General features: G+C 41.4%; 1 protein-coding gene across 1 annotated transcript in view; it reads left to right on the plus strand.

The window, feature by feature from the left end:
* The first annotated feature begins 726 nt into the window (after positions 1-726).
* The window catches only part of ENTHD1 (ENTH domain containing 1), a 76,484-nt gene continuing 51,360 nt past the window's right edge, over positions 727-25,850 (plus strand). The window contains exons 1-3 of the mRNA XM_060244429.1: positions 727-1,189; positions 7,965-8,174; positions 10,432-10,550. Coding sequence (XP_060100412.1) covers positions 835-1,189; positions 7,965-8,174; positions 10,432-10,550 — 684 coding nt within the window. The 5' untranslated portion in view covers positions 727-834. The remainder of the gene's footprint in view (positions 1,190-7,964; positions 8,175-10,431; positions 10,551-25,850) is intronic.

Here is a 25,850-nt window from a genome sequence, read left to right on the forward strand (position 1 = left end):
AAGTGGTGCATTCACACTACACTAAATAATGCATTTTACATCTGGATTTTACTGTGTAAGAATAGCAAAACTTCAGATGTAAAACATTATTTAGTGTAGTGTGAACACACCAAAGAATGTGAGAACTGAATTGAGTTGATTCCATTGCAGACACTCTCTGTCTATGGCAGGAGCCTAGTAATAGCTAAAACAGTATTTCAATATTTTACAACTTTAGCTCATGTAGTTCTTTGTTCAGAAGGTAAACAGATGGGAAGAATGACAACAGAGAGTTTTGTTCTGGTATATCAAAACTGGCAGATCAAAGGCAACATTACAGATTACCCTTTTAGACATTATCCAAGATTTCATCTGCTGTTTTCTTTTAGTTGTGAAACATTTTAATTCAGTTATCCTAATCACAGTACTCTTGGATTGTGATAGTTGGAAAGCATATAATTCTTTCAAATCAACTATACAACAAATGTTACCTACCACAACTGGCCACTTATGGCTGCCACTTGTTTCCTGACTGAGGCTGTGTGCCTTTCACGGTGCATAATTAGACAGGAATGCAACAAGCTGCTCTTTCCATCACTGAATAGATTGATTTTTTTTTTTTTGCCTTCCTGTGGCACTTAAGGTACAGTACCTCAACTACGAAAAAAGTGGCAACTGTAGATCCATAATGCTGTCCTTTCTAAATTCAAAGTGGTAACTTACCAGTCTTCTGCTTTTCCATTTGCAGAATCATGGTGGTTCACTGCATGGGGGAATGGAAAGCAAGAAAGGCATCACAGCAAAAAGAAATCCAGCATTTCTCTTTGATTTTATAAACCAAGCAACCCTTTTTCCATGTCCATGGCACTCAGAAGACACATGAAGAACTTTGTGAAAAATTATTCTGAAGCTGAGATAAAAGTCAGAGAAGCAACTTCTAATGATCCTTGGGGTCCCTCCAGTTCTCTGATGTTAGAGATAAGTGACCTAACATACAACAGAATTTCTATTTCTGAGATTATGAATATGATATGGCACAGAATGAATGATCGCGGTAAGAACTGGAGGCATGTGTACAAGTCTCTCACACTCTTGGATTATCTTCTCAAGAATGGATCAAAGAAAGTCATACAGCATTCCCAGGAGGGATCTTACAACATTAAGATGTTGATGGATTTTCATCATATAGATGAGGCTGGAAAGGATCAAGGTAAAAAGTAATTTGAGAAGACAATTAAAATTAATTTGCAATGTGTATATGTGGTGGGATGGCTGGGCTGAAGGTAGGAAAAGGACAGGGCTCCACTGTTTACTTCCCTCCATTATGAGAACTGCCCATTTATTCTGTTTCCTCCTGTCATTTAACCAGTTTTTAATCCATAAGAGGAGTCATCCTCTTATCTCATGACTGCTAGGTTTACTCGGGAGTCTTTGGTGAGGTACCTTGTCAAAAGTCATTTGAAGGTCCAAGTATATAATGTCTATTGGGTCACTGTTGTTTACATACTTGTTCACTTTCTGAAAGAACTCCAAAAGGTTAACAAGGCAGGACTTCCCTTTTCAGAAGCCATTTTCCCTCAGCAAGCTTTGTCCCTCTATGTGCCTAACAATTCTATCTTTGATGACAGTTTCTACTATTTTTCCCGTGACAAATGTTAGGCTGACTGGCCTGTAATTTCCTAGTTCCCCTCTGGATCTTTTAAAAAAAAATTGTTGTAGCATTGGCTACTCTTCAGTCTTTTGGTACAGCAGCTGAATTTTGTGATAGGTTCCATATACAGGTTAGTAGATCAACTACCTCATATCTGAGTTCCTTAAGAAATCTTGGCTGTAGGCCATCAGGGAAGAAAACATATGACCAAAGGTCTTGAGCATAAAACCAATACATCACAACAGGGTAAAAAAACAAAACCAGTGTTGCAAAACATGACAGAACAAGTGAAAAGCAAAATACAGAACAATAAAATATGTGTGTCAAGTAATAGTCTAAAACACATTGGATAAAATAAATGAGTGGACCTATACAATTTCTCATATGGTCAGTAGGAGAAAACTCATTTAGCAGCATTTTAAAGAAACTACTATTATCAAATATTTTGCAACAGATTGAGATATTTCCAGATCAAAATCTGCTAGAGATACCACCCAGGACTCAACAGGAAGCTGATATCTGGACAGAATAAGGGTTAGCCAAAGAGCCCTGGGGACAGAATAACAAAATGTGGTCTACAGCAGGAGTGTCAAACATCTGGCCTGCAGGCCTAATCTGATCCCAGAGGGCTCCAATCAGACCCACCAGCAACTGGCCATTGCCTGCTTCCGTCTCCCTCGCCTACTTCCTTTGATTGGTGTTTTTTTTAATTCTCCCCTGTGATGAGGCAGCTGAGCAAAGCAGCTTTCACTCTTTCCCTCTTCCCCCCCTCTCTTCCCAGAGAAGAGGAGTCTCAGCCAGTGGAGGAGCTTGGCTCTGTAGCTCTGCTGTGGTTGGAGATAGCCTGGGTTGCAAGGCTCTTTCAATAATACTGCAGAGCTACTGAGCTAAGCCTCTCTTCCTTCTGTTGGTTGAGGTTCCTCCCTTCATTGTACCCTGGGGATGGAGGGAGGAAAGGAGGGAAAATTTCCTTTGCCCAGTTCCTTTGATTTCACAGGAGAGATATAAAGAAAGCACTTTTAAGACCAACAATGTTTCATTCAAGGTATTAGCTTTTTGCCTTGCTATACACACACACACACATACGAGTGTGTGTTTTGTTGGCTCATTATGCCAGCCCTCTCCTGGGTGCAACTGGATTTGCCTCCCCCCTTTCACTGTGTTCATGCCTTCATGATCCCAAAGAGGAATAACAACAAATAGGATTAGGCTAAGAGTGTGTCCAGACCAAGTTCACTCACCACATTTCCTTTGATTTTTATTTCACATTTTCATTTGATTTCCTTTGATTGATTGAGAATTTTGAACTTAGACTTCCCAGAGAGTAGGTTGATACCAACCACTATACTCTATTCTTATACTATAACATAGGAGTTGTAGTTATTTTCTGGGGAAGACTATAGTTTTATAGACAAACACATAGCCCTCAGTCTGCATCATGGTGCCTTCACATGTTCTTGGCCAGTACATGAAACAGTTTATGTACAAAAGCTCACAATGCCCAGACATTTCATGTTTTCCTCTGGGTCTTAGGCTCTCAAAGCATTGACCATGAGATTTCTGTAATAAATGTCAATAAATTAAAAGTAGGTTTGCAACTTACAGATGCACACCTGAACGACATACTCAAGACTGCTATAGCGCAGGCATTGTCTCCAGTTTTTGATGCAATAGTTCAGAGCAAGAAGTGTTAGTTATCTGAGACTGTTGAATAAACAAAATATTCCAAGTGTGCCAATGTTTTAAGTGTGCTTTATTTTAAGTAAAACAAATCTTTAATTGTGTTTGTCTGTGCCCTTTATAAAATATATATCTGTGCTACCTGGCATTACATTTTATGACACATATGGCCTGGCCTGACAAGGTCTCATTTATGTCAGATCCAGCCCTCATAACAAATGAGTCCAACACCCTATGTAAACACAAATATAAACCCAATAATATTAGAAAAACCATTCACGTCATGATTAACAACATTGCGTTTTAAGATGTATTAAATTATTAACAGCGCTTGCTGAGAGTATCAGCAGTTGGTAGATGAAGCAAACATTCTATGTTCTCTGAGATGTCACACCTATTGTCTATCAGAATTACAATGGTGGCAGACAAGTTACATGTGACAAATATGATACCAGTAAACCAATTCCAACTGTGACAAACTTTGGTGTTTTTTTTAATGATTTGGATGTATGTATTCTGCATGATGAAGTATTGCCATGCATTTATTTGTCACTATTTCTAATGTTGAAGATGATTAAAGTATTGCTCCATCTGTGAGTGAGATATGAGTGAGATAGTGACTTGCAAATAAATTATTTTGATTGCAATGAGAGCCAGTTTGGTGTAGTTGTTGAGTGTGCAGAGCCTTATCTGGGAGAACCAGGTTTGATTCCCCATTCCTCCACTTGCAGTTGCTGGAATGGTCTTGGGTTAGCCATAGCTCTCGTAGTGTCTTCCTTGAAATGACAGCTTCTGTGAGAGCTCTTTCAGTGCCACCTACCTCACAGGGTGTCTGTTGTGGGGGAGGAAGGTAAAGGAGATTGTGAGCCACTCAGAGATTCTTCTGTCTTCTATGCAGAAAGCCAGGGCTTTTTTTGTAGAAGGAACTGCTTTGCATTTACAGGGCTCTTCTTACAGGACCTACTGTAAGCTCTGGGAGGATTGGCTACATCAGGGGTGTGTGGCCTACTATGCAAAGGAGTTCCTGCTACAAAAAAAAGCCTCGCTGAAAGCACTTTTTGGGGCATAAATTTTATTTTTCAAAAGTTCTATTTAAATAGGCCTAATCAGGCCTTCTGAGTAGGTCTGTTTGCAGGGCCGGCTCGCCTACTAAGAAAACTAGGCAGTTGTCTAGGGCGCCAGGAGGGTGGGGTCTCAGAATTGGGCTCCCCCACCCTCCTGGTGCCCAAGGCAAGCACCTACTTTGCCTGCCTCCTCCGCCCGCCACCGCCCGCCCCTCCTTTCCATGTCCCTTTGCTGCTAAAAAAGTGGCAGCTGCCACCGTCACTTCCTCTCCGCTCCTCCCCAGTGCAATCAGAGTGCACCACCTCCACCTGCCCCTCCTTTCATTTCCATTCCCTTCTCCATTCCTTCACCACTGAAAAAGCTGCTGCTGCTTCCTCTCTGTTCCCCCCCAGCATGATCAGAGCACGCCGCCACCACCTGCACCTCCTTTCCCTCCCCTTCCCTATCCCTTCACCGTTGAAAAAGTGGCAGCTGCTGCCATTTCCTCTCCACTCTCCCCTCACGTGATCAGAGCGTGTCACCACCGCTCGCCCCTCCTTTCTCTTCCCAGTCCCTTCGCCTGGGCAGTACTGGCCTGATTATTAGTTTAGTTTATTTATTATTATTAGTTTAATAATAATAATCGTTCGGGGGAGTGGAAAGGAAGTGATTGCACGGGGGAGTGGAGAGGAAGTGGTGGCTGCTGCTTTTTCAGTGGCTCGCTGGTTTTTCCTGCCGCCACCCCCGTGCCGAACCTCTGGAGAGCACAGGCCTCCCCGAGGCTTTTCCCGCCGATCAGCTGAGATAGGGTGCCTTGAAAGAGCCCTGGGAGCTGGCACTTGGCCACTGGTTCCCCGGGTGTTAAAATTGGGAGGGTGGGTGGGAGGGAGGGGAGGCTCTGTGGAGGGGGAGGGGGCAGTGGGCATTGAGGCTGCTTGGAGCACCATGCACTGTTGGGCTAGGCCTGTCTGTTTGGATTGTTCCATTTATCATCTCACAAGCAGCTAAGGGTCCTTAGCTTTGGACTGAAAAGTTCAGAATTGGTTCATAAATCACACTAGTGATGTCTTGTTGAGAGTTGCCAGTCTCCAGTTGGGGGCAGGGAATCCCCTGATTTGGAGGCCCACCTCCTGCTTCAGGGTTATTAGAAAGTGTGTGGTGGGGGCGGGTTGAATGTCTGCTGTAGGGTTGCCAGGTCTGTGTTGGAAAATATCTGAAACCTTTCAGGGTGGATATGGGAGAGGGTGGGGCTCAAGGAGGGCTTCAGCAGGGTACAATGCCATAGAGCCCACCCTTCAAAGCAGCCATTTTCTCCAGGGGAGCTGATTTCTGCCACATGGAGATCAATTGTAAAAGTGGGAGATCTCCAGGCTCCACCTGGAGGCTGGCAAGACAGGTCTCCATAGGGCATAATGGAGAATTGATCCCTGGGTATCTGGGGCTTTGGCAAGGCTGTGGTTTGAGGTAGAAACACCAAATTTTCAGCATAATGCCTGGTGCCTCTCCTCAACCCCCCTCCCCCGGGTTTCAAAAAGATTGGACCAGGGAATTCAATTGTATGAGCCCGCAAAGAATGCCTTCCCTTATTTCCAATTAAGGGAAGGCATTTAAAAGGAATGCGGTCCCTTTAAATGTGGTGGTCAGAACTCCCTTTAGCGTTTAATTGTGCTTGTCACAACCTTGCTCCTGGCTCCACCCCCAAAGTCCCCTAATATTTCCTGAGTCAGACTTGGCAACCCTTTATGTTGAGAGGTATCCTTCTTAACTAAAAATTTTCCTTCCTTTAACCAAGCTTTATATTCTATAAATATGTGATATATGTTGTAGGTCAAGACACAAAGAGCTTTTTCACATGGTTTTTTCTCTGAGTGGTTCTGGCCCCCACCTGCTTTGGTTTATTTCAATTTCTGTATGCATTTTTGTGCCTATAGGGGTTTTCCCCTAATCCTGTTTTTTTCTAGCTCTTTAGAGACCACTTTTACCTGCCTTTTTTCTAGTGCATACTGTTTATATAGGTTTTCTTTGTCCCACCCACTCCCATTAATCTGCCTACTTTTCAATGACTGAACTGTTGCCATTGTTAAACTACTCCCTCTCCCCCCAGATAATGATTTCAATTTTTTTAAAAGGTCCTAAAATATCAATATAATTAAACAATTACATTACATTTTAAAAATGAAAAAAAATATTTTCCCTTCTAGTGACTGTGTAGCAGGTAAATAACGAAGCCCCACACATTGCTTGGTTTGAAGCAAGGTATTTTACTTTGACATCAAAGTAGAACTTGTCAGCATAAGCTCAAAATGACTAAGTTAAAATCATCAGCCTTCTGACCATTTTTATTCATCCCCAAAACAAGCAGACAAGCCCCCCCTTATCTAATTCAAATGCTCCACCTCCTGCTTTCCTTCCAGTAATTTCTTGTAGTTTTCCCCTGCCCTGTCCCTCTGTGTTATCAGCAAGAAGCTCCTTCTCTGCGGGGCCCCTGTTATCTTGGATTCACACCCTTAGCCTGTCTGATTTTAACAGTTTAGTAGAAGCTCCTCTGAGGGGCCTCTTAACAGTCACCCTAAATGTTGCATCAGACATTCTCTTTTGAAGGCACAACCATATTTTCCATTATTATTATTATTGAGGTATTCATTAATTATTCAAGGGTCCCTCTTCAACTGCCCCCATAGCCTCTCCACTTTTCCTCCCTCTCAACCTACCTTTATCTGCCTTCTGACTTCAGCTTTCCCTCCTTCCTTCCCGAGTAGCCTCTCCTTTTCTTCTCTCCCACCCACCTCCTTATCTTTTTCTGTCCCCACTTTCAGGTTCTTCATTTTTCCTTTTTCCTTGCTTCTGTTTTCAGTTTCTCCCCTGCCTCACCTTTGACACAGGGAAATTTGGAAGTTTGGAAGACCTGGCAATATTGTAGTTGCTTGGCAGTCCTCAAAATGGCTCCAAGATCTGCATATGTAGTCTTTCCAGATCTCAGTGAACATTCATTTCTGAAAGCTACAAACATTGCTTCTATTATTTTGGGGTATTTTAACTCCCAGAGGGTTAAAAAAGCATTTTGTTTTTCTGAGACTTCTCTCAGTTTTTTCTCTGAGATTTTTGACCCTATTGTAGGATTGCCAAGTCCCTTGCAGCCTCCGGCAGGGAACTCTCTTCGTGGAAGTACCTATAGTATACCTATTGTGCCATAGAGTTTTCCCTCCCAAATGGCTAGGGCGTCCGGGAAAACCTTTATGTTTTCCCAACATTATGTTTTCCTTATGTGGACTGGGGGGTTGGGAACCTCCCAGGTGGGGAACACTCCCCCCCTGGACTGGAGGCTTGGCAGCCCTACCCTATTGTATGGATTTTTTTATCCATATATAAGGCCCAGTTAGGTGTAATGGCAAAAATCAAACAATTGTGAAGTTTCTTTCTGCAGCTGATCCTAATCAAGACCTTAATATTATCAGGCAACTCACGAAGCTATCAAGAACAGAACATTGCCAGATACTTCAGCGTCTTTTGTAACCAGAGACCTGTGAAAGATAATACAGTCAATACAGAATACACTATAAACTTTGTACCCATTTATCATTTATCAAATGTGTTCTAATTTTTTCAACAGGTTTTTATATAAGGGAGAAGTCTAAGCAAGTTATTGCCTTATTAACAGATGAACAACAACTGCATAATGAACGCGAAATAGCACGTCGGACTAGGCAGCGCACATCATATGCAATGCTTTTCCCAAAGAAAACTTCTAGCAAAAGTTGTTTATCAGCAATACCTGCTTCAGATCTCATTTCAGAGTTCCCTCCTTCAGAAAACATCCAAAGTAAGCAGTACCCATTTAAATTGCAAGTATATGCATTTCAAAGCAATTGCAGTCTCAGCATGCATTCAGATCCTCTAAGTGCTTTGGGTCACATCCTCACTGCCAGACTCAGTTGCCATCTTTCACAAACAGTGGCCGTTTTCCCACTCACGTTTTACTGGCGCCACGACCATCCTGACGCCGGCGAATCTGCCTGGATTTCGCAACAGAAGCGCCGGCGCTCCCAGAAGCGCCGGCGCTTTCCGTCGCTAAGCCAGCGCAAACGTTTTCCTGCATCTTTGCGATTTCCGTTTGCGCTGGCTTAGCGACGGAAGTAGCCGGCGCTTCTGGGAGCGCCGGAGCTTCTGATGCGAAATCCAGGCAGATTCGCCGGCGTCAGGATGGTCGTGGCGCCAGTAAAACGTGAGTGGGAAAACGGCCAGTGACATAACTGCCTAGTAGTGACATGATGAAGATTAACAAGAAAAACTGTAAATGTGTTGTGACACAAAAAATGGCAGAAGTGATTCAACAGGGGGTATGGAACAGTAATTCAAGATACCAAATCCCAATACCTTTTGAGTGTACCTATTTTTCTTCAAGGCAGTATCAGAGAAACTTTGTCATCTGGATTTTCAATCTGTATTCTCCAGTGGAAAAATGGGTAACATTTCAGGAAAGTTATAGTCAATAACATGCAGTCTAACCTTTCATTCTGGTGAACATGGCCATAACAAAAGGAGAACTGACCAAATTTGTGAGAAACCCTTGAGGGGAATTATAAACTTTCTGAAGTTCAGGCCTGAGGTAAATTCAGGATTTGCTCATGGAACAAGCAGCTGCTAGGGGTGGTATGATCTGGGAGGGGGAGAGGCCAGAATTTTGCTCACATGGCCCACTTCTTGGTCCCTTGCTAGCCTGCCACCCCTGTTCTTCATCAGCCTGTAAATGGAGAGGGATTGGCTATCTTCAGAAAGTGCCACCCTGTCCTGATTATTAAGGGTGGGAAGATGCTTTTCAATTCCTTCTCTATGGCTGTGGAAAGGGGAGGCAGGCACATAGTTCAGACTGCAGATGAGAGAGAGAGACTTTTGAATAAATGCAAAGTCTCCAGTTTTGCTTTGGACAGCAGTAACATGAGGTTAGGCACAATGGGATCCTTCTCCCTCTTTGCTACTACCACTCTGGCAAAGGACACTCAGGCACTGCAGCTGAATCTGAGTAACTCGGTCAAGAGAATCCCCCTCCCCTGCAATCTGTGCCACTGTTGCCCTGCACCTTGCAAGAGGCAGCATGGGAGGCAGCCCACTTGGAACAGCCAAATAGCTTGAGCTGGCCTCTGAGTAAGTTGACAGAACTACTTTGTGATGCTGATGGTAAGCAGTATTAGCTATTAACTATATATTCTACATAATGATTCATTTCAGCAAACTTACATGTATGTGTGTGTGTGTATGTTTGCTGAAATGAATCCTTATGTAGAAATTCAGATTAACTGTGCTTTCTTTAGCTTTTTCACTGCAGTCATGGTAATTGCTAGAGTCTTGGAGCACTAGGCAAGGAAATAAATATATAAATGTTGAATAATTATTTATTAACCATTAAAAGATGAAAAGGATGAGAAAACACTTTTTATAAGAATTTGAAATAGCAGTTAATCAAATATAGAAATTGCCTTAGAGGCATCAATTTATTGCTACACATTTTTCCATTTGTCTCCAAATAAAAGTGCCTGTCACAGGGCAGGGGCCTTTCAAGTTTTCCATTATCTTTCAAATAGTCTCTAAATTCCTTTTTAGCTGTTCGTAATATGAAACACATACCTACCATGCTGCAGTAATAACATCCCTTTTAAAGACTAATTAGAAGATGTGGTGACAGAGAAGGACGATACTACCCCTAGTTATTTAAGTTTGTTTCTCTATATAATGTGAATATAAAAAAGGAGAACAGTTTGATCTTCATGTTCAGTTCTTCCATCTGGAGTAAAAAAAAAATATTTTTGTACGCTAAGAATATCAGTGGAATGATTAGGTAAGGAGTACTCTGTAGAAATTTTATTTTATCTGGGCTTGCCAGTTATCACAGTTATAAAAGACGTTAGGATTCAGACCCAGCCATTGGCAAAGAGCATTGCAGTTAATGGACTGAACAAGACTACAAAGGCTTTTTTTTGCCCAATTAAAACCAGAAAATTTAACATTGTTTAAAACTTTTTTCTTTTTTTTTGGGTGTATTATATATATGTATATATACATAAACATATCTCCTTTGGCAGATTTTCCCCTTAAGGCATTGCCTGCAGCCGAACAAAGCCAGACTGTTGAGATGTCAGGCAAAGCAGAAATGGCCTGTGAAATAACAGCACCCAATGCTGTCAAAAAGAAGTCATCAGAGGTAAATTGTATGCTACATTCAAAGGGAAGAAATAGTTGATTACGGTTGTATTCTTAAGGACATTTTTCAGCTCTGTTGAATCAAATGGGACTTCCAAATGTTTATTTATTTGATTTATTATTATTACTATTTACAAAATTTGTATCCCACTTTTCTTCCATTACAAGGACCATCAAGGCAGATAACAGTTTTAAACATACATAATAAAATCTGATTTTGAAACTATGGAAATCAACTCCTCAAACAGACATAATTAAAACAATTTAAAACACATACAAAACATAAAGACAACTAAAACATTGTTTAGGAAGGAGGGATCATTATGGGAATGCCAAAAGAAAAAACAAAGACTTCATGTGGTGGTCTCCCTGGGGAGAGAGTTCCAAAACTTTGGTACCATGACCAATAAGGCCCTCTCCCAGCCTCCTAATTTCAGAAGGAACCTGAAGCAGGACCTCCGAAGATGACTGTAGTGGTCCGGCTGATTGCAAAGGAAGTAGGAAGTTCCTCAGGTATGTTGGCCCCAAAATGTATGTAGCTTTGAAGGTCAAAACCAGTACCTTGAATTGTGGCTGGAAACTAGTGGAAGCCAGTGTAGATGGGCCAAGTGGGTGCCAGTGTAGATGGGCCAAGATTGGAGTTATATGGTCCCTATGACCCGTTTCCAGTCAACATCCTAGCTGCACCTCTCTGTACCAATGGAAGTTTCCAAACAATTCTCAAGAGCAGCCTCCTGCACAGTGCATTGTAGTGATCTAATCTAGACGTAACCAAGGCATGCACCATGGTGTCCAGATCTTTTCTGACTAGAAATGGCTGCAGCTGGCTAATCAGTCAAAGCCAGTAAAAGGCACTCCTGGCTACAGCTGCCACCTGCTTAGGACCCAGTACACCTGGGTCCAAGAGCACCACCAGACTATGGACCTGTTTCTTCAAAAGGAGTGCAACCCATACAGAACATACTCTTTTCCTTTCTTGCCAGTGGGAACACAAAGTGGCTTACATAATTCTCTCCTCCTCCATTTTGTCCTTACAACAATCTTGTGAGGTAGGTTAAATTGAGAGTGTGTGACTGGCTCAAAGTCACCCAGTGAGCTTCTATGGCAGAGTGGGAATTTGAACCTGGGTTCCCCAGATCCTAGTCTTACACTCTAACCACTATACCACACTGGCCCTCTACTTCCAAGTAGGTTTCTTTAGGGTTGCTTCTCATATAATTTACTTAATCATCCTTATGTTCTGCAGCAGTGACCATGTGATTTTGGAATTTACAGTAGACTTATAGGTCGATTTTGGAATTTACAGTAGTCAGACTTATAGGTTGGACTTCAGGAAGGCAAACTTCAACAAATGTAGAACTATGCTGGGTAAAATCCCATGGTCAGGAATACTTAGAAGATGAAGAAGAAGAAGAAGATATTGGATTTATATCCTGCCCTCCACTCCGAAGAATCTCAGAGTGGCTCACAATCTCCTTTACCTTCCTCCCCCACAACAGACACCCTGTGAGGTGGGTGGGGCTGGAGAGGGCTCTCACAGCAGCTGCCCTTTCAAGGACAACGTCTGCCAGAGCTATGGCTGACCCAAGGCCATTCCAGCAGGTGCAAGTGGAGGAGTGGGGAATCAAACCCGGTTCTCCCAGATAAGAGTCCGCACACTTAACCACTACACCAAACTGGCTCTCTTAGGAAGAAGGGGGTTCAAGAGGGGTGAACATTTCTTAAAAGTGAAATACTGAAAGCACAATCACAGTCAATTCCTATTAGAAGAAAAAATGGAAGTAACCTAAAGAAGCCAAGGTGACTCCATAAACAGATCTGTTAAGACTTAAGAAAAAAAAGAACCCTTTAGGAATTGGAAGGAGGGCCTTATAACCAAGGATGAATATAAACAAATCACCAGTGCTTGTAGAGAAAAAGTTAGGAAAGCTAAATTCAGTATGAGCTTAGGCTGGCCAAAGATGGTAAAAACAACAAAAAAAGATTCTTTACTTATGTTCAGAGTAAGAAAAAGAGCAAGGCCATGGTAGGCCCTTTGCAAGGGCAGGAAAGTGAAATTGTGACAGGTAATGAAGAGAGGACAGAACTGCTCAATTTCTACTTTTCTTCAGTCTCTTCTGAGGGAAACAGTGCTCAACATGGCAAAAACAAAACGTATGATGAGGGTATGGCGTTCCAACCTAGGATCAGCATAGGGGTAGTACATAAACTCCTAGTTTTTTTAAGTGAAACTAAGTCCTCATGGCCAGATGAACTGCATCCAAGGGTTCTAAAAGAGCTTGCGGATGTAATTTCTGAGCCTCTGGCTATTATTTTTGGGAATTCTTGGAGAACAGGAGAGGTGCCAGAAGATTGGAGGCGGGCGAATCTTGGCGCCATCTTCAAGAAGGGGGAAAAGGAGGATCCAGGTAACTACCAACCCATCAGCTTGACATCTATACCTGGAAAAGTATAAAGTTCCACATACTATCCTTGTTGACAAGTTGGTAAAATGTGGTTTGGATCCTGTTACCATTAGGTGGATCTGTAACTGGTTGATAAATCGCACCCAAAGAATGCTTGTGAATGGTTCCTCATCCTCTTGGAGAGGAGTGACAAATGGAGTGCCTAAAGGATCTGTCCTGGGACCTGTTTTGTTCAACATCTTTATAAATGATTTAGATAAAAGAATAGAGGAAATGCTTATTAAATTTGCAGATGATATGAAATTGGGAGGGGTTGCAAATACAGTAGAAGACAGAAATGGGATATAGGATGACCTTGACAGGCTGGAAAACTGGGCTAAAACCAAAATTAATTTTAACAGGGATAAATGTAAAGTTCTGCATTTAGACAGGAAAAATACAATGCATGGTTATAGGATGGGGGAGACTTGTCTTAGCAGTAGTATGTGTGAAAAGGATCTAGGGGACTTAGTGGACTATACGCTGAACTTGAGTCAACAGTGTGACGTGGTGGCTAAAAAGGCAAATGCAATTTTGGGCTGTATCAACAGAAGTATAGTGTCCAGATCATGTGAAGTTATGGTATTGCTTTAACTCTGCTCTGGTAAGACCTTACCTGGAGTATTGTTTTCAGTTTTGGGCACCACATTTTAAGAAGGATATAAAGTTGGAACGGGTCCAGAGGAGAGTGATGAAGATGGTGAGGGGTCTGGAGACCAAGGCCTATAAAGAAAAGTTGAAGGAGCTGGGGATGTTTAGCCTTACTGAAATCAAGATATGATCACCATCTTCAAATACTTGAAGGGCTGTCATATAGAGGATGGTGTGGAATTGTTTTCTGTGGCCCCAGAAGGTAGTACGAGAACCAACGGATTGAAATTAAATCAAAAGAATATCAGGCTCAACATTAGGAAGAACTTCCTGACTGTTGGCCAACTGACAGCAATGAGGATCCCGTGAATTTAGGGGGAGGTATTTGTGAGTTTCTTGCATTGTACAGGGAGTTGGACAAGATGACCCTGGAGGTCCCTTCCAACTCTATGATTCTAAGTAATTTGCACCTGTTGGAGTGAGAGAGATTATGCTTTCAGATAACTGCCATATTGAATATGCTCCTGAATCTACTACTGAATATGGCTGTTTGTAGCCTGACTTCAGAACCTTTTAGAGAAGTGAAGGACTGTGCACTGTCTTCTGCCTCAGACTTCAGGAGGTCACTATAGAGTTACTCAGATAGACAGGTCAGGACTAGGGATGGGCATGGAATGCAAAAACGATGGTCCATTTCATTTTGTGGTTTGTTGGGTTACCGGATTTGATAGTTCATTTCATTTCATGTGTTTTTGATTTCCTGAACAATTCGTGGCTCATTGATTTGTTCCGTTTGGGAAGGTGTGGAATGGCCCCCAAGAGGGCTAGAAAGTGCAAGTGTGCTATGATGTACCCAGCATGATGACATCACCCAGAAGTGGCGTTATCATGCTGGGTGCATCACTAGAGGGGATGCTCTATCACTTGGGGATAAAACTCTATAACCATAGAGTTCCCCCCCAAGTGACAGAGCATCTCCCTGACATTATCTGGGGCAATACAATCACTTGCAGGTGATGTCTTCAAATTTTTATTAAGTTTGGGTATAAACAGAAAGAATAATGTGGGGATACAGAAGCAAAAAAAAGAAGCGAGCGGGGGAGGGGAACAAGATAGAAAAATAATAAACAGAAAAAAGCAGCAAATATATCAGTTACATTTCTACCTCAAAATATAATACCACATTCTTTCTACCTGCAAGTCTTTAAATTTTAACCCAATATAACCATTAAGTTCTACACTTATTATTTCCTTATATTCTTTTTACTATTCTGTTGCTTATGATATAAATTCAAGCTATTCATCTTCAGTACATACAAATGAGAAAAGCAAAAAGAGAGAAAAAAATAAATCAATCACAAGATATAACTAACCGGTTAACTTTAGCAATTTTAAAGATAAGAACTAATTAGTTAATTTGACAGTGTTGAGAATAAACATGAGCAGAAAAGATGAATATAATTTCTTTATCCTTAATACTTACTTAATTATTTCTAGCAGGGGAAAAAAAGAAAGACAGAAAATACAGTACTTTGTCTATCTCATTATAATCAGATTCTCACGTCAAAAATATCAGGAGCAGATCTTAAAAATATAAAGTATCTATGTTGTCTACCTTATTATAAATTGACCCAAATTACTTGTTTGTCTGGTTTGAATATTTAAAATTCTTTAAAAACTTTTGGAGATTATAACTCCTATTTTCATATTACTTTAAGAGAAACAAGTTTGATAAACAGTAACAGCCTCATCTCCCACACTTGTTTAGTTTTACCTAGGAAAGAAATCATAGTCTCTATAACCCACTCTCTATTAAATTGCTCTATTTAGCTTTAAAAATATATGATCCATAGATGAAAATGACAAACAGAAAAGAAACATCCAGATTTTTAAAAAAACCTTGCTTGTCATTTCAGAGTCACATGCCAGTTCCCGTTTATTAGTTCAATAGTGACCAATTACATAAAAAAGAAACAGTTTATAATCCCTTCTTTTTAAAAACTTTCCAGGTCTTGATCTTTTTGATAAAGTCTGCCTCTTCTCCCTTTGGCACATTCATCCGTTTTGCTAAAAGTGATGAGGCCTCCATGGCATCACGTCTTCCTGTGAAAACTTTAATCAATCTTGATTTCCACCTCCTCTTTGTAACTGTGCAAGCTGTCTCCATTTTGATTTCTTTCAGCCCTTTTATTCCCCCCCCCCCAACTATTTAAGCGCTCAAGTGCTCATGCGCTCAGGTGCTCCAGGCAGTTTTTAAAGGGGGAAAAAAAAGCTGGAAGTGGCTTGGGGCAGCTTGACGGTTTCACACTCCAAGGTGCCTCGCTTGCACCCTTTGGCTTCCCAATGGCAAGGAGGTGACTGGCATATGGCTTAAAAATTTGCTACCATTTGCTGGACTAAGACCAGGGAGATGTAACTTCAAATTCCACATAAAGTGGTAGCTTTTTGAGGCTGGAAGACTAGGTGAGTCCAGAGGCTGGACTAGGTGAGTCCAGAGGCTGGAGGACTAGGTGAGTACAGGATTGGCGGCAGATGTTGCCATTTGGAGGGATTTTTCTGGTCAATTTCAGAGGCACCTCTGAGTTGGCTCAAAGTGCCAGTCTGCAAGCAGCCTATATGTCATTAAGTCCCAAACCCTGCCCTCCTCAGGCTCCACCCCCAAAATCTCCAGGTATTTCCCAATATGGACTGGCAATCCTAGTATGAGAGGTGATGACAATTACAAACCATGCCGTCACCTCCTCCTAGATGCTGCTTTCTGCTCCTTTGGCATCCCAGTCAACCACACAGATCGTTTGGGTGATGAATGATCCCTTTGTGCCGTATCTGCTGGAGGTGGTTGTTAGATGGAGCTTTTCAAGAGGCCCCGTGTGGTATAGTGATTGTGCTGGACTAAGACCAGGGAAATGTAACTTCAAATTTCACATAAAGAAAAACAGAAAGGGGGAAAGGGACCTAAAAAGTAAGCCATGTAAAGAAAGAGAGAATCATAAAGATATTTTACATACTTAATGTAGTACAAAAGTATGGGTGCTTGTATTGTTTACATGAAAAAGTACAAAAATGGATAAAATCCATTAAGTAATAAATAGGTAGATCAAACTAGATATGCAAAATTGCATGATTTGTAAGAGCACAGAGAACATCAATAGGAATAGTGTGGGAAATAATTGATCAGACACAACTGTATTATGTCTTTTGATAATTGTTCCTCCTGGGCTTCATTATTAAGGCTTATACCAAAATGGGAATAGACTGGTGCCCTATTCAAGTTTCAGTACAAAGACATTGTTCAGGCTCTTCAGTGTTTTTTTAGCTGACATTCAGCTTTCAAAGTCAGAGTTTGAAAATCAAGTTATACCTTTTGAAGATGAAGGCTATTTTCAACCTTACTTATGAGATTGTAGTTGATACTAATAGTTTTAGAGGAGCTGAAGGCCAAAAAAGAGATCATGTTCTATTTGGGTCTTTTTAGCTTAGACAAAAAAATGCTTCTCACAGAAATGCTTCTCACAGAAATGCTTCTCACTCTCTCTCATAATACTAGATTCATGTGGGTAGCTGTGTTGGTCTGAAGGAACAGAACAAACTGAGTTCAGTGGGACCTTTAAGACCAACAAAGTTTAATTCTGGGTATAAGCTTGCATGTACATGCACACTTCATTAGCACTTCAATGAAGTGTGCATACACACAAAAGCTTATACCCAGAATTAAACTTTGTTGGTCTTAAAGGTTTGCCCAGTGAAATTGGAAGTAGACTCAGTTTGGACTAAAGAAGCATTACTTTACAGAAAGCATACTTAAAATAGTGTTCATTACCACAAGATATTATTGAACACCATCAACTTAGATGGCTATACTAAAAGACTAGATAATTTAATAGAGAATACATCTATTAGTAGGGTTTAACCATGATAACTAAATCATTTTGAGAAGCAGTATACCATTAAAAACGATATTTAGGGGACAAGTTTCAGGGGGTGGCCATCATACTCCTACCTTGCTTGTAAGCACTGGGCAGGCTACTATGAAAAAGAGAAGGCTGGGTTCATTTTGTCTGACCCAGAAAGGCATTTTTTATATTCATATCCTGGTTATTATTGCCAACGTTGGCTAAGGCCCTACTGGAAATATTTTCCATCCATTTAATTCCATTGATTTAATTGTTTAAATGGTGTCCCTGCTTTGGGGGAAAAATGTGAAATGTGAAGGGATGTTCCTTTTAAATGTATTCAATTGTGCTGGTATATCCCTCTGTACTTCTGTGAAGCATCTTTTTTTAAATTAAAATTAGTATCACTTCCCACTGTTCAGCTTTCCTTCTGTTCAGATAGACTTCTGTATGGTTAAACTTTATATTGATCCTTTGGTGATGCCCAATCATACTGCCTAGAGAAGAAAAAAAGAGAATAGCACTAGAGTAAAGTTGAAAAGATCTCATCTCTGTGGTTGCACAGGCAAAATCTGCCAATTTTGCTCTTCTGAAAAATGATTTGAGATAAGGTATTTGAACTCATTTTGTTTTCCCTGTATAGAATAGAGATATGAGTTCTGAGCTGCATTTTCTCTTCTCCTGCTTGTTTTCACAGCTGATCATTTTTATCACTTATATGAAATTATTAGGTTCCATTGCTTCACTGTTTCAAGTCACTGTTGTTGACTAATTAAGCCTCACTTTAATTGCCATTAACGTCATTACCCAGATAATGTACTGTGTCATAGTACCTTAGATACTGCATTTATTTCCTGCTGTATAAGGAATTACTGCAAAGTCTGCCAGTATAATAGCTATTTATAATTGCCTTTCTTGTAGTGGCCCAGTAAGTATGAGTATCTTCTTTATTACAGGTGAGATTAAGCTATTTTGTAAAAGGCTGGTTGTGGTGGGTGGGTACTTCAGAATTGATTTAAATCGAATTTATTTAAATTGAAGCCTGCTCTGTTGTGAACAGTTGGATTTTTATCTGAACAATGGATTGAGAATATAAAATAACCAATAAAATAGTTTGGCTACTATAGATATCACCTTACATAAACTAAATGTGATCCTCTGAAAACTAAACCAAATAAAAATATCTTATAGCAGCTCCTAAAGGTGCTTCAAGGTTTGGCAAGTCTCCAGTGAAGTTTCATAGTCAAAATCCACCAAGCATGATTCTCTAATGACCTAGTCCATGGTCCTTTGGTGCTGTTGCTTTAAGAACAACTCCCAGAGACTCTAGGACAGAGGTGATCAAACTTGCTTAATATAAGAGCCACATAAAATAAACATCAGATGTTTGAGAGCAGCAAGACAAGAACGCAGCTGGACTAGCTCTGGACCGTTAGCTCCTGAGATGCCAACCACACCCCTGTCTGATCTACTGTGCAATTATATATTATTATGCATACAAAGAGAGAGAGTGAGCATCAGGCAGGAATAAAAGCAGCCTTGAGCTTATTTTGAAATAAACATCTTATTTATTTCAATTTTTAACGTATCTTTGATGCTAATAAATTGAACTACTAGATAACTAGAACTATTTCCTAAAATAGAGAGCTGCACGATATGTGTGAAAGAGCTATATGTGGCTTCTGAGCCACATTCTGGTCACCCTTGCTCTAGAGGCTCAGGTCTTGTGACCATAACTGAAGGAGGAGTTGGAGTTACTGGGACCTAGTTGTGGCCTGTTCTGGTAGTTGATTATTGTGTTCCATTAAACATAGTTTGGGCAACCCTAACTCAGGGCCAGATCTCCATCCAATTAACTGAGGCACTGGCAGCACCACTGAAGCCAGTGATGCAGGAGAAGGCAAAAGGCATGGCTTATGCTTGTCATTGCCTTCCAGACCTCTACAGCTGTCAGCTGGATCTAAGGTGAATCCCTGAGATGCTGGTGCCACTGGCACTTGGCTTCCCCCAAGTGTGTCTAGCCAATTACAACCTTTGTCTCTCCCCAGCCTAATAGTATGTCTGTATGCCAACATCTTCACAGATTAATGATGCATTTTTTTCCAGCACTTAGGCCATTGCTGGTCTACGGAATGTTGGGAAGACAAGTAGTTACATCTTCTGATGCCAAATTGCTTAAGCCTTTATAAATCAAAACAGTCCCTTGAACTTTGCTTAGAAGAAAACAGAGAAAACAAAGATGCTGTCATATTAGTATAATGTGCTCTCAGCATCCTTCTGACATATTTTCATGAGCTGAAGTGCCCACATTGAGACTGACCCTAACTAGTTGGTGCTACAATAGTCTTAATTTGGAAGTTTCAAAAACAAGAGTGAATGTCTACAGCCTTTTGGTAAAAAGTGATCTTTATCACAACTACAAATACAAGGATTATCCCCTCCACCCCCAACTTCAAATGTAATTGTCAGAAAAGCAAGATATAAAACTGGTGTGGTATATTACTGACAGTGTAAGAGTAGGATCTAGGAGATCCGGGTTCAAATCCCCATGGGAGCATACTGGGTGACTTTGGACTAATCACACACTCTAAGCCTAACCTACCTCACAGGGGTGTTGTAGGGATAAGATGGAGGAGAGTGATGTAAGCTGTCTGGGGTCCCTAATGGGAAGACAGGCAGTGTGAAAATGAAGTAAGTAATAAATAAAGAATAACTAGCAATCAAATAAAAACATCTAATTATTAGTAACAAGTAGAGTCAAGAGTCTCAAAATAGGGTGCCTGACTTATAGAAATATTTTATAAGGCCCTGAGCTGGATAACCCAGGCAAGCCTGATCTCTTTCAGATGTTGGAAGCTAAACAGGGTCAACTCTGGCAAGTACTTGGATGGGAGTCCTGTTTAAAATACTAGCAGTTGAGAGGACAGGGGCATGCTTTATTCAGCCACCTCTCTGAATATCCTCCAGGCCTGCAGTAGGGTCAAATCACCAGAGCTCACCATGACTTCCAGGTGCGTGCGTGCGTGCATGCACGCACACACACAAACACATAAAACAAACAAAAAAAATGTTTTGTCAGCAGCAGAAATTTCTGTTACAAACCTGTTATTTGCAAATGTGCCAATTTGCAAACTGTATTTCACCAAACTTCAGAACTGAAGACAAGTAGCAGAAGAACCTAGGAAATCCAACCATTTTGGACACAGGGTTGACTGAAAACCTGTTCAGAACTTGGCTCACCCTCAGTAGAGTATCAGTAACCTCTGTTACAAATAACACTATTGGATTGATTGGCTTAGCCAGCCAGGGTGGACATGGTCCTGCTTCCCCACTTTATTCTCTTCTCCCAGCGCATCTTCTGCATCTCTGGGCAGAAATGACTGAAATCAAACCATGTACAAAGAACAAGACTGAATTTTTTAAATGATTCCCTTGGAGGTGGAGGCCTGCAAATTTAGCTGTATGTAAATTATTTTGTCTGCAGTAAAAGAGCAAACGTCATCACAGGGGAAATTAGATGGCTCAGTCTCCCGATGGAGGTAGCCTACATTCACCAGTCCTTTCCCTGCTTGGCATAGTTCTTCTGGATGATGGTTTGCAGACAGAATGGCATTAGAGAATACGAATTTCTTCGCTGTTTCAGTATAATCTTTAATCAGTTTATGTTGTAGCTACTCAGCAAGTCTACTAAAACTGTGCTCTAATTGTTTCCTCTCTTGCTTCATTTGTTTTTGGTCCTTTATTATTCAGATGGACCAATAAAATGAAGAAGCATGGTAGAAAATACCTGGGAGACATCATAGCAGTAACCCTAGAGAGTTAGCTCATCTAGAGGTTAATTGGGTAGAGCAGCTCTCTATATAACAAGGAAATATAATTACAACTTAGTAAGAACCCACCTGAACCATGGCCTTTCTTCAATATTATAAATGCTGCAAATCTAAATAAAATTATTTCCAGCATTCAGGGTGTGACAGTTACTTTGATGCTGCACAACCTGACTTCAGCTTCTTGGGCAGTGGGAGTTGATAGGGACAACAAGGGAAGAGAATGACTCAGCAGATGTGCGTGACACAGGTATTGTCCAATTGGAATTACTTGCTGATATTTCCTCCAAAAGGATTTTGATTACTTTGCCTGAGTTTCTATTGCCACCTTTCATTACACTGTCAATGAATTGGGATGTTGTGTTTTCAAGGGTTCTGTTTGCATGGGCTGGTTTTATGTGAGCTTGCTGTGGAAGAAAGATTCAGGTGGGTGGCTGTGTTGGTCTGAAGCAATAGAACAAAGTTTGAGTCCAGTGGCACCTTTAAGACCAACAAAGTTTAATTCTGGGTATAAGCTTGTATGTGCATACACATTTCATCTAACAAAGTGAATGCACACAAAAGCTTATATCCAAAATTAAACTTTGTTGATATGATGACCCTGTCTACTTCCCTCTCTTAAAGGTAAGATTTTCCCTCCATTTTTCTTTTCCCTTTACTGACTGAGCTGCTCTAGTAATGTGTTTTCTTCTCTCCTGAAGAATTCTGACTGTCCCACCCTGTCACAGTACAATATTTTAGGTGTTGGCTCAGCTCAGGAACCTAAGGGAAGGATCAGGAACCTGTTTTAACTTAAACAACTTAAATGGCACTCAAGGCATTTTGAAATTCAAAAATAATGAAATATGTTATTTAACATAGTTGGGAAAGGTTAGGTGAAATCAGGGGCTGAAATATCTGAGGTAAAACCAGTATGTGCATAGTTCTTATGTTTCAGGCTAATGAGTGTTTCTTAAGCTTTTCACAGTGATTTAAATCTTGAATGGCTTTTGTTCCAAAGTTTTCCAAACACTCTAGTACATTTTCTTTGAGTATTCACTGGCCCTTTTGGTTTCCAGAAGCTGTTTCTAGTACCCAAATCCCTACTCTTGAAACATCAGTACTTGTCTTGAGTTTTTAACTGACTCTTTAAGGTCTCTAAAGGCAGTTTTTAACCACACCAGATCAGGTGTACTCTTAAGAGTGAACTCCCTGTTTGACTGGATAGGGAATTTTCTTCTCTCTCTAGATGATCTGATTGGGAGTCTGACTACTTCCCAAACTTCCTTGCCAGCTTTCCCCCAATTCTCTGTATTAAACTGCTTTCAGCCAAGGCTGAAATCAGACTCTACTCAGTCAAGGCAGAAATTTGACTAACTCCCTCCTCAGCATCCAGTTCAGAAGTCTTTCTTTGCTCAGCTGATGCTAATCAATCAGATTGCTTGGAGCAGCCTGTTACTCAAGGCTCTGTGGCTCTGTGAAGAATTAACCCTTCATAGTCCCTGCTTTTAAAGTACAGTCCATCAGAGTTGGTCTTAAAGGTGCGACTGGACTCACACTTTGCTGTAGATTAAAAGAAGAAAGGTTTCACAGTGGGGGATGAAGGGGGGGGAAGTGAAATGTGAATGAGCCATAGTGTAGCCATGTCAGTGAGGATCAAGTAAAGAATTGAGGGGTATGTTTGATCCCATGCTGAGCCAGCACTGTTATCTGTGCTTTTAACTGAAGCCTCCAAAAATCTGTATTCCTCACCTTATAGGGCAAGCTAACCTAAACTAACCTTTAACACAGATCCTGTTTTCTTAAACCATACTGGGCACCAGTTCGTGCTACGTTTGTAGCGTATCATAGATAAGACAATAGTATTCTTACAAGTATGTTATGAAGGAAGTATAGATTGCTTTTCTATGGTTTAGAGTTAATGCAGTGCTGAGTCAGCATGCATTGATTGGTTATATGTTACTGCCTTCTTGTAATGTACAACTTGCTATAAGTACCAAAGATAAACAGTGTAATAGTGCCAGCATCTTGAACTTTTAAAAATAATAGATGCTTTTTTTGATCATGGTCAATAAAAAAAGAGTTTTGACTGTAGTTGTTAGTAGTGACTTGTACCCCTACTTTGAACCCAGATAAAATTTGAAATTTCCCCATCAGGGGTACAAAGAAGCAGGTTGCCTATTTTGCTGCCTAGGAGGATGGAAATAGAAGCAGAGACTAGCCAGGCTAGCTCCCTCCACCCCTGTGTCACCAGGAGAGAGGTAAACATATTGGTTGTGTTGGGTCTGGTTTAGGATGGCTGGACTGGTCAGGCAGCCATCCTAACCTTCACTTAGCAGAGTGCTTCTTCTGAGCTTCAGTGCAGCAGTGTGGCCTAGTCAAATGGTTACCACACAAACGTAACAGAGAGTCTTGCTTTAGGCAGACCAAATGCTAGAGAATTAGAGATTGGCTGCGAGGCTTTTGCGAATTTTTTTGCAAATAAAAGCATGTCGCTCCGCCATGACCTCCCCGCCACATTGGATGCAGTACAAGAACTCGAGGCTCCGTGCCTGTCTTCTGTTTCAGTTCTGTATCTGGATCACTTCGACACACTTAGCTTGGGGGAAGTTGACGGAATCCTCTCTAGTGTATGCCCAACAACTTGCGATTTGGACCAATGTCCCTCTTGGCTAATTAAATCTTGCCAGAGGAAACTTAGATGTCCAATAGGGGACATTGTAAATAGATCCCTCTCAGAGGGGCGTTTTCCAACACCTCTTAAAGAGGCTGTGGTCTGCCCTCTCTTGAAAAAGATTACATCAAATCCAGCTGAATTGGCACATTATTGGCCGGTCTCAATTTTACCATTTTTGGGTAAAATCATTGAGAGGGCAGTAGCGTTACAGTTGCAGAGTTTTCTGGATGACGCTTCTGTCTTAGATCCTCGCCAGTCCAGCTTCTGCCCGGGTCATGGGATGGAGACAGTGCTGGTCAACTTGGTGGATGATCTCCAGTGGCATCTGGATTGAGGTGGTGTGGCAGTGCTGACGTTGTTGGCTCTATCGGCTGCGTTCGACATGGTCGACCATCGGTTACTGACCCGCCGCCTCGCCGACGCAGGGATTTGGGGGCTGGCCTTACAATGGCTTTCTTCCTTCCTTGATGGACGGGGACAAAGGGTGGCAATTGGGGGAGAGCTGTCCCAGAGGCACTCACTAGATTGTGGGGTGCCACAAGGGGCAGTGCTCTCTCCGATGTTATTTAACATATACATGCGCCCCTTTCCCAGATAGCCCAGAGATATGGGCTTGGGTGTCATCAATATGCGGATGACACCCAGCTCTATCTACTAATCGACGGTTGGCCTGACTGCATCCCAAAAAATCTGGACCTAGCATTGCAAGCCGTGGCAGGTTGGCTCAGACTGAGTAGGTTGAAGCTGAATCTAACGAAGACAGAGGTCCTTTGCCTGGGTCGTGGCAGTCTGGGAAGGGAAATCCCCCTTCCAGTTTTTGACGGTGCGCCATTGAAAGTGGCACACAAGGTCAAGAGCTTGGGGGTTCTACTGGAGCCTTCCTTGTCAATGGAGGCCCAGATAGCAGCCACTGCCAAATCCGCTTTTTTCCGTCTTAGGTGGGCGAGGCAGTTGGCCTCCTTCCTAGAGCGTTACAACTTGGCAACAGTGATTCATGCAACAGTCACCTCGAGATTGGATTACTGCAGGAGCTGCACTGGCTGCCAGTTGTATACCGGATTCGTTACTAAGTGCTGGTCATTACCTTTAAAGCCCTATATGGCCGAGGACCTGCCTACCTTAGGGACTGTCTCTCCCCATATGAGTATGAGAGTACTGAGATCAGGTGCACAAAATCGGTTGACAATCCCTGGGCCGAAGGAGGCCAAACTGAAGAGTACGCGTGAAAGGGCCTTTTCGATCGGAGCTCCACACTGGTGGAACCAACTACAGGATGAAGTGCAGGTCCTGCGGAGTCTTGATCAATTCCGTAGGGCCTGCAAGACTACCCTTTTCCAAATGGCCTTCGCTTAATGTGGATTTAGTCTACTATATCCGGCCATCATAAACTACTGAGGAGAACATCTAGAATATAGCACTGAAAATGATAGTTTTAATTGTAATTTTATGGTTTTAATTATAATGGTTTTCATTAGTAAATTATATATATCATTTTGAGATAATGTTTTTATATTATAATTTGTAATTCTTATATGTTGTGAGCCGCCCTGAGCCTGCTTCGGCGGGGAGGGTGGGATATAAATAAAACATATTATTATTATTATTATTATTATGGTAAGAAACCAATAATTTATTCAGAGAAAACATAATATATAAATATTGCGGAGAGAAAGAGTGTCTAAACTATTCTAGCTCACTGGATGGCTTTGAATTGTAGTAGGCCATCTGCTTAGTTCAGATGAGGATAGACACCATGCTGTTCCTCCTGATGCATGCAGAAAAGAAAAGGAAGAGAAGGGGAACAGGAAGAAGAAAGTTCCTTGAAACTACATTCTACCAATCAGAGATGGTGAGTGAAAGTAGAACCAGGCAGGAAGGAGACTGATATGA

This window comes from Heteronotia binoei, chromosome 8, assembly GCF_032191835.1.
Source record: "Heteronotia binoei isolate CCM8104 ecotype False Entrance Well chromosome 8, APGP_CSIRO_Hbin_v1, whole genome shotgun sequence".
NCBI classification, from domain to species: domain Eukaryota; kingdom Metazoa; phylum Chordata; class Lepidosauria; order Squamata; family Gekkonidae; genus Heteronotia; species Heteronotia binoei.